General features: G+C 40.9%; 1 protein-coding gene across 1 annotated transcript in view; it reads right to left on the bottom strand.

Moving 5' to 3' along the window:
- Nucleotides 1-9,878, bottom strand: part of EPHA4 (EPH receptor A4) — a 104,884-nt gene extending 95,006 nt beyond the window's left edge. The window contains exons 1-2 of the mRNA XM_026854877.1: nucleotides 9,717-9,878; nucleotides 4,696-5,359 (exon numbers count right to left, since the gene is read on the bottom strand). Of these exons, the coding sequence (XP_026710678.1) occupies nucleotides 4,696-5,341 (646 nt within the window). The 5' untranslated portion in view covers nucleotides 5,342-5,359; nucleotides 9,717-9,878. The remainder of the gene's footprint in view (nucleotides 1-4,695; nucleotides 5,360-9,716) is intronic.
- Nucleotides 9,879-10,022: the final 144 nt, after the last annotated feature.

The raw sequence follows: 10,022 nt of genomic DNA, 5'->3' as shown, positions 1-10,022 counted from the left end.
GATTTTTTTTCCTTATAAAAAGTGGACACAGAACCCAAAAGATGTTCAATATACCCCACACAGACCAGCCATGAAATTCACACCACCAAAACAGTTCATCTGGCTTTGATTTGAGGACTGTGCTTTTTACTAGTAAGATGCAGAATAAGGACCAGATATTTCTCCCCTGTGTACAGGAAGAAATTTTGTCAGGAATTTGGAAGGAAGCAATCCCAGTCTTTCTCCCAGGGATATATGAAGGGACAATTGCTTGACAACTCTAGCTTGCCTTCTGAAGGGGCCAGGGAGGAGGAAAGCAATACGGAGCCTGCAGTGACGTTTAAATGGAGATTCTGAAATGCACCAGGTGGTACAAAAATCAGAGGAAGCAACCCTCGAAAGATCTATTGAGCTACATGAGAACATAACATAACCAAATCACTCCTTCAGCAGAGAAGAGAAACAACTAAATTTGGTTCAGACAGACTGTGTTTCACTATTGCTCTCATGCCCCTCCTGGTAGCTTCCGTCTTCTCAGCTCCTTTTAAAACGTAACATGTTGAGTCTGTGCATTTTTTTCTCCCCTGCCAAAAATAATGAACCTGAAAAAAAAAAAATATTTCTGAAACCTCAAATCTGTGCAGTCTTAGTCACCCTTCTGATTACCCTTTTGTGCAGCTAGACTGTTCATCAGTGTTATTCTGACAAAAAGTTGTCTATGACTAAAATGGGAAAGTACACACAAATTACTTCACTTCCCTGCCCCTACAAAACCCACCATCCAAAAAATCTTACCACAGGAAACAAAATTAAATATATAATTAGAGTGTACCCTTCTGATGTAAACTGAACTGCTGCTCTCAATGATCACAGCCACTCTTCAAAGCCTCTAAGATAAAAAGAATCTTATCATTCAAATTATTACTTCTTAGGGATGCTCTTATCAAAGTTTGAAGGAAAATTCTAAAAACAGCACTGATATGAAACCAGGACTGAGCCATATTTTAAATGACACTGGATTTTCTGCCAATTGGCCAATTCGCAACTCAAAAAAGCAAGTGTAGATGAAGACAAAGCTGTTGGCTCTCATAACCTTTACAATATCACAGTAAAAATCTCAACTGTCTCACATATTTATACTAAATGGCAGGTCTAAAATTGAGATTTGTAATTTCACAGCATCAAAATCGTCACAGATGGCTACAGTCTATTGCTTCTTTAATCTGTCTTTTCTCCCTTCCTGCCTGTTTTCCCCCTCCTTTGAGTTAAAAAGATATGCGTTTTATCATAAGGAAATCATAACTAAATCCAAGCCACATTATATTAATATGTAACAAACCAATTTACATAACAATGATGCATACAAGCAAAGTTTAAAGTTACTTTGTCTCAACTTTGCCCTAAAGCACTAATTACCTTAGCCTTGAGATGTGCCACTTAGTTGGGACAGTCATGTTCAGTCAACATTATTCCACATTTATACTCTCCTAAATGGATAGCCATTAAGACAAAAGGTTGGGGGAGAATAAATAGTAATAAGTAAAAAAAAAAAAAACCATCAAATTGGGCTTTTTTTAGCATCAAGTTCACAACTGCAAATTCATCTGTAAGCAAGGAATCAGTGTTCAGCTAATATTTCTACTGATGAGGACCAGTTCTGTGGAACCACTCTTATAACACACCTGTGAGACTTTCCAAATAAGTATGGATTAAATATTTGGCTCCTTTCCCTTCCTGCCCTGGGTTTTTGCATATATACACACACACAAATGTTCAGCAAGACAATTATCATCAATAAAGTCAGCTGGGAAAAAAAAACAGCAGTCAGAGGAAGTACAGTTTTTTGTCATCATATTCAAACACATCCATACCACCAACACAATTTTTTTAAAATCCCGTTCAAGGTCAAAAAGCCATTAACTCCCACTACACAAACCACTTTAGATGTGAAGTGGCTTCCCATTACACTTCCCACACACACATCAGAAATTAAGCAAAAGTATCTCAAAGAAAGTGTATTACTTAAAAAACAGAAGGTTGCGTGAACTTGAAGCAGCTTTTAGGGCAACCCAAGATCCAGCTGGTCCGTCCCAGCACTGTGCGGCAGGGGACAGGTCCCAGGAGAGAACAGGGAGTTCTGACATCTCCCATGGATCTCCTAACAAGTGCGAAGCCCCAATTCACTGGCCTAAACTATTTCTGCCCACCGAGCTTTTGTCAAACATTTAAGATCTTAATCAATCCTAACTCTGACCCTAGGAACACAGGGAAAGATGGATGAGGAAATGGACAACCTCTGACCTTTCCTTCTATTTGTCCTGCTACAGTCAACCTATTGAAAAACAATTGAGGTGGAACCTGCTCACCAGCTCCAGCCCCAGCTCTGCACCCTTTTACAGCCTTTCCCAAACTCTGAGTCTCTCTCCCCGCCTCCAATTCTCTGTATCAAATGCACAGGAATCCTCCCCACTTCATCCTCCTCCTCCCCTCCAAAAACTTGCCAAAGCAGAACATTTGCTGAACTATGAAGTTAAGTGGGGTAAGAGAAGGGGAAACCTCATTCAGCAGTGTCAAAGGCCAAACTGCTTTAACAGCCTTGCTGGAAACCAGAGCGCAAGCTGCATAGTTCTGGTAAACTTCATGAATTCATTCAGCTTCCCGGTAAACTGTTCTGGCTGGAGAATGACAAATGTGAGAAAAGGAAACCACAAATAAGCGCTGATGAAATGGGTTTAACGTTTTCAAATTACATGCTGGCTCAAATCCTCTCAAAATTACTAGTACAGGCCAACGTAACTCTGGAGAGCCCAAGAGACAGAACATTTCTCTCTCTTTTGTAAATATGGCATTGCCTAATCTTCCTTTTACTTGGGAAGCAGATAATGAGCCCAAACTTCCCCAGGTACAGCTGAGAGCCAGTAACATTCTGAGAGATAATATTCATCCTCAAGTTCTAGTCCAACACCACAAAACTAAAATAAAAAAAAAAACAACTCTCCCACTATCACCACTGCCCACCAGCAAAACCTTAAAGGGATTTCCCTTGAACAACATAGGATGTCAGGCAATTAGCTCATCACATCTCAGCCACTAACACTGAAAAGCGGTAGATATGTGTCAGTCACCCGGTACTGACCCAACAGGCCTTTAGTAGAAAGCAGAATAATCTCCATGCAATAAACGAGATGCTTTTTCGCCCCATTCTCTTCCTCCTCTCACAACCCACGCTGTAAAGATGTCACTTTGCCCAGAAGTTAGAACTATTAGAAAGTAACAGCATCTCCCCAGCAGCACCCAGTCTGTACCACAGCCACAGCTTTGCATGCTCAACAATACACAGGTTTTCAAGTTTATCTCACAGACTTGCAAAAAAAACAGAATAATTTACCCCAGACAGGATGCCCCATCATCATGCTGTCATCTTTCAGTCCTCTCTACAGCCCATGGTAATTTTGTTGCCAATATGGCAAACTCAGGCTTTTTCCATATAGCAAAAACACTAGAAATGGAGTCCAAAGTTTATACTTGCGCTTTTTTCCTGCCAAAGCTTAATTTCAATGCATAGTAATGAACTTCATATTGATTGTAAATTATCATTTAAAAGAAATCAAGTGGTACATTCGAAGGACATCAGGAGACAAAAGCAGTCCCTTACTTGCTCTATCTTGTTCTCAGCCTCAAGGTGAAAAAAATGACCTTGTTAAAAACACACCAAGAAGATGCGAAGCAAAGTCATTTGGCTCCAAAGAACCTTTTCCTAAAACATGGGTCCAAATCCACTAAGGAGTTGAGCACCTTCAATTCAGTAGTAACCAGCAAAATTAAGCCCACTGACCTGTGCAAGAATCCTTTTTAGTTTGATCTTAATTTATGCTTACATGAGCAAAACTTTAGAAGCCGAGTCTAAAGATATTTTATTTATAAACTCCTTTCTCTCCTTCCCTAATCTTTTACAACTTCTTTTTCCAGAAAGGGGAGGTGAAGAAAACAGAGGGTTTGAGGTTTTTTTCTTTCCAGGATAATCTGTCTTTTATACAAACTTTAATCCCTAATTCTGCAGCACACAGGATGGTGTGTGTGGGAGGGTGAGGTGGAGACTTTTAGCATTTCTAAGAGTATCCTAGCACCTCTATTATTAAGCTGACAATGGAGACCCTCTGAGAAATGAAAATATTTAACAAAGGCAGCAGTGTCAAATATCAAAGCATTATTTAGCACTAAAAATTTGCAACAAGTAAAACACCAAAGACTTCCCCTTCTGAAAGTGGGAAAGTAATCCAGCTAAAACACCAGTTTCCCCCATCCAACTCACTCTTACCCCACTGCATTATCCAAATGAGACTTTGCCAGAATTTCCTGTGCTTAAAGTTTACTTCAGATAAAACTTCAAAGATTTGTCTCTTTAAATGACGGTAGCTCAACTGCACTGTTTTGCAGCCATTCACATTTTGGTGACTATCGCCAGCCAATTCACATTTAGGTGCCTGCTAGAAAATGTGTTTCGCCTTCTGCCTATTGTGGCAGTATCATTTGTTTTGCATTATATAATTCTTAGCCTTGCCACCTGGAGCTATTGGACTTCTTCATTAAACCCCTCTGTCCCACCACATCCCACAGGGGCTGCTAATTACTGGCTTTACTCCATTTACTCTCATCTCCGATTCAATTATGCATTCAACTAAGCCTTAATGAAGAGTACAATATGGCTCATCCTACCTTGGCATTCACCATTACGTTCTTCATAGCCAGCATTACAGAGACAGTTGCCAATGGGCACCAGCCATTCGCCATCTGCCCCACAGTACATTTTTGGCACATCCTTCTCTTCCGAGTTGTTGACACAGGAGCCACGAACCTCCACCAGAGAGGATGTATCAGCGCCGGTAATGGTGTCTGGAAACTGTGCCAGGTTTCGAACTGTCAACGGGCACTTCTTATAGAAGACACGAACAGACACCAAAGCAATGCAGGCACCAACGTCCTGAAAAGCCAAGTAAAACCCTTTCTTGCTGAGTGGTCCCACATCCCGTATCTCTGTATTCAGCTTCATGATTCTATCACCAATGTCCACCTGGGTGAAGCTCTCATCAGCAGCAATGGTGTCAATCTTGGCAAACTGGCTCTCTCGAATAGAACGCTCCTTATCGTTGTTTGATTCGTAGTAATAAAGGTTGAAAGTCTCCTTGCAAGTTCCCATGACACCTGGTAGGCTGTTGCAGTCTCTTAGCGTGAACTTGATTTCGATATATACCCTTTGAGCCCCCTCACGGGGAATCCAATCAGTTCGTAACCAATTATTCTGACTGGGCTCCATCACATTGCAGACTTGATATGTGCGGATTGGGGTGTTCTTCTCATCCATAATGCTTACTTCCTCCCACTGCGAGCAAAAGGGGAAGAAAAATACATCAGCATTAAAAGGAACAACAGAAGTACACAGCAAACATAACGTGCACTTCCACAACTAATGTGGAGGTTGCATTTTTTCCATTATAGGAAAACAAACAAAAAAACCCCAGCAGACCAAGCCATAGCCAGGGCCTCAATTATTTGAACATTAAAAGAAGAACTCTCCATTCAGGAGAAACGAGATCCAAATCAAGTAACAGCTCGAGAAACGCACATGTGTTTCAAAGACCTTCTGAACCAATCCAAGAATGTTCTATTGACTATGTTTATTTGCACTACAGTTCAGCCCACAGGACCCTGCCTGGATCAGGGCTACATGTGGCACTTCACAGACTCACAGTATGGCACCGGCACTACAGTGTTTCCCCTGTGGCAGACGAGGCAGGTAATGCACAGACCCCACCTTGTACACAGAAACACCAAACAGTGATACTGCATGAGTTAGTCACACAAAAAGCACAGGGCAGCACATCTATGTTTCTGGCATCACTACTGCATATTTTAAACTCTTAAGCCACCCCTTATTATTTCTGTAAGCTGCTGACTACTTTCCTGGGCTAGCAATATCCCAAACACACTCAGCAAATAGTCTTTACTTTGGAGCTGTGCACATGTAACTGTCTATAGAGAACTGGATCCTTGACATGGGTGGCACTTAGAGATTGCAGGACATGTAAGGCAACACCATCATCAGTCTACCAGCAACAGTGCCATAATTTTGCTATCTAAACAAAGTTTATTATTAGTGGGAAGGTGGGAGAAGAGTAAGTATTACACATTTCATCCCAGAGGAATGTCACAAAATAACTAAATTCATATTATCAAAAAGGTTAGCAAAGAAGGTAAATGCTGAAAGATCAAGATAGCAGCATGCTTCCAAACTCTTACAGCCCTCAAAGTTCAGACAGCATCAGAAATGCCAAACAGGCAACATAATTATGAAACAACAATATATGCAATCTAAGGAAAGTATAGAAAAAAGAGATCTGGCCCTACTTCGTAGTTCAGCATGACAAACTTATAAAAAGGAAAGCACACATAACCAACAGTTTCAAGAAAAAAAATTTTTTTAAGTATTATCATAGAAGAAGAGTTTATCACAGGGCTCTCCTGGTAGGGAGAGGGAAGTAGGAGCATTAGGGAAAGATATCTTTCCAGCAAAAACTCCATAGCACTTCAGGATCAGAAAAATCCTTCTTTAAAAAATAATAGATAATTATATACTGCCTGGGTTTGCAGATGATACAATGAAGCATATAAAATTATCCTTGGAATACAGTAGTAACTAAAAGAGACTCCCCAGAAGTGCTTTTTAGAACTACTGAAGCCATGGCTTTGATAAACAGAAGCCTTCTTAATGTTAAGGGGCTTCTTGTATAATAGCCTGCATTCTTCTCACAAGGATTGCTCTTATGCAAGTGATTTTTACTTAAAAAGATTCCAGCTTAGCTGAATCCCTTTATAGAATGACAGTAGTTAGCACCATGAGTCACTAGGAGCAGAAAGAATAATATTTTATTTGCTGCCTAGAGATAACTGCAAATTAAAAGGGGGGGGGGGGGAAATCAATACTCAGCATGTCACTCCTTTTCATGGAAAAGGAAAAAAATAAATCTTAAAAAGTCATCTACCAATGTAAAGCATAACATGGTGTTAATAAGAAGACAAGAGATGTTTAATTTACAGCTGCCACAGAGCTAGTTTACTGTTACAATATTGTCTTTATGATCCATCGCTTCCCATTCTGCTTTATCTTCAGACTGTCTAAGCTACCTATATTGTGTGTGGTAACAGAGAAAGGAAGAAGCAGAGGGAAATAATACATGTTGATGGGATTTCCTTTAGTACATTTATACAATGGAGGATGCTGCTAGAGGATTCAATAAGGAGACAGCTGAGGTCAACGGACAGACTGAAACTAAATTCAGCATGTTTCAGACCAGGCTCTCAACACGGCTCTGTCTCCTGACAAATACACAAATATATAGAGCTGAGTTTCTTATTTCATAAACACACAAACAAACCTAAGTGTATGCTACTGCCAGAGATGAAAATTACTGCAGTCCCAAATTTCTTGCCACCGTAAATGATTTGTAACTCTAAGTAAGTGGTCAAAGCTGTAACTTTCAAGATGAAATTAACTTTTATAATTCAAGTCTTCCCACGGTTTAATGATGCAGAGTAAAACATTCTGGGCGCAAAACCTGCTTTTCAACTGTGAAATGCAAGAGTAAATCATTAATTACATTTATAATGCAATTCATTAATTCCTCCAGGGGTACTATATATTTGATTACTGCTAGTCACTGCTAAATGACTATGTTTATCTCCAGCCCTTCCTACCCACGCAACCCTCACACCTCAGGAACTAGATCTAGAAAAACACCATTTTTATAGACAATAAGGTACACATAGTTAAAGAACTAGCACTGAAGGACAGAATCTTCCCAGGAAGATGAACGAGTTCATTTCTGCTGCTTGAAATAAATCTGCAGCATATGAAGTTAAAATAAATGCTTTCCAAGCACTGTGTCTCAGAGACAGACCATGTACTCTTAAATTTTTCACTACAGGCTTAAAAATAGAACACACGTATGTAGGTTCAGTGAAACGAGTCACGTCCACAATAAGAGCACACATTTCCTTCTCAGGCTTGCATAGCGCTTTCAGAGAAAACATGGGGGAAAAGGAGGAATCCAACTGCCATTAATAATACACTGCTGTCCTCTAACCATCAATTCTACTACCAACTTATTAAAACTTCTATTTTAGCTCCTATTTTAATATACAGCATAGATACCCCTTGGAAAGCCATATGAAAGACCCCATCTCATTAACTGACCTTCCCAGGGCATCGCACTGGCAAGGAAGCCAGACTCTCACCGAGATAGAGCCGTACCTTTCCACACTGTCAAAAGATGAGGGCAATTGCCTGCAATCAGCACTAAATGTGCACTGTCGGGGCTGCCAGAGGCCCGCCAATCACTTTTCCCACTCTTTGGAAAAACGAGTGTCAGGGACAGCACAGTGTGCTCAGGCCGAGCACAAGCCAGGACTGTTGTTCTGGGTGAACTTGACTACAACGGAGGAGCAAAACAATCCCCCATTCTCCCATGTTACGGTTATTCAGAGCTTATGCATAATGCATCACCAACCAACGCAACCTCGGATTCCTTCCACTCACTGCTGTTTCCTTAGCTCTGCTTCTTCTAATTACGAGCAGGAACACAAACAAAAAAGTAAATTCGTAGGTTTCCTGAAGAATCCAATGCTTTGCTGTGTACAGAACCTGATCTTTCAGCACTTCTATTTTTCAATCAGTTTGACTTAGTTACTTCTGCTTAAGCACACTAAGCAGCTTTACTCATTTAATATTAAAAGGCTTTGAGAGTGGGTTTTTATATATTAATGTTTAGTGTGCATTGCTGACATTTTTCTTAAATTGTTCACTTTAAGAAAGAAAAAGCCGTTCTAATTGCTTATTTAAAAAGTCCCAAGAGATCCCATGATGCACAGTCTCCACCAGATCCCACCAACTCCAAAGTCCAGCAGTTCGCCGGAGTTTCCCACAGAAGCCTTGGGCACCCTGCAGGAGGAAGCACAGATGAGAGAGCAGCAAGGTGCCCATCCACTAATCTGAAGCTAAATTAGTGAAGATATCTCGCCCGCAGCTCACTAAGCAGAGGGGCTCTAAGCCCCAGCAATGGATGTGTGAATCTTTTCATGTCATCACATCACCACAGAGCAGTGAATTCAAGCAATCTGCTCTTGCAATTGTCTCTTTGCAAGTACATAAAAAGAAGCTCCAGGGAATCACCATCAAGCACTGGGTGCTTCAGTTTATCTGTTCAGACACCAAAACATATGATGTTTACACCCTGAAATAGGACAACTGTCCCGTCACGCCAAAAGGTCTATCTTGTATATTGATCCCTACTCCTTCATCCAGAAATAGAACAGCAATTGCCCTGAACATCTCCCAGCCGAGGCAGCCCATAGATATAATAATTACAGTCAAGAATGCCAGTTCAGTCGCCAGATCACATTTCTTGTTGGTATTTCAGTTTTAAATAGGCATCTAAGCCCATGCCTCAACCAATCTCCTAGTTCTGAAACCTCTTTTCTGCCCTTTTGGTTTCCACTTCTTCCATGACAGAACTATCCAAAGGGAGTATAGAGTTTCTCCAACAAAGAGTAATTCACTTGGTAAGCCAGGGAAGAAATCTGACCTCCTCACCACAATCAACAATAATCGAGCCATTAGGACTCTCTGAAAGTTACTAATCACCCCCTTTACCCTTTTGATCAGATAGCGGTTTAAAACTTACCCCTCCTTCCAGGGGACTTGCTATCCACCCAAGCTCTCCCTGAACTGATCTGGAATCCAGCAAGGTAACTGCAGAAAAGTACAAATAAAATAGATTAAATTCCAGCTGCCAAAAGGCAGTATTAAAATAAATCGTTTACCTGAGCGTTTCCATATGCGTGGAGCACGATCGCATCCACCTTCAACTCGAAGCGAAATGTTATTTCCGACCGGGCCAGTACTTCAAATAATCTAAAACTCTGGTTTAGCGCTGAGGAATCGCACGCTCGTCGCTCCGCGCGTTAGAGCCGCTCACGGGGCGCGGGGC

Source organism: Athene cunicularia (assembly GCF_003259725.1).
Source record: "Athene cunicularia isolate RWA chromosome 9 unlocalized genomic scaffold, athCun1 chr9_part1, whole genome shotgun sequence".
In the NCBI taxonomy this organism is placed as follows: domain Eukaryota; kingdom Metazoa; phylum Chordata; class Aves; order Strigiformes; family Strigidae; genus Athene; species Athene cunicularia.
The sequence above is the reverse complement of the archived record's forward strand: the minus strand, read 5'-3'. Positions and strand labels throughout refer to the sequence as shown.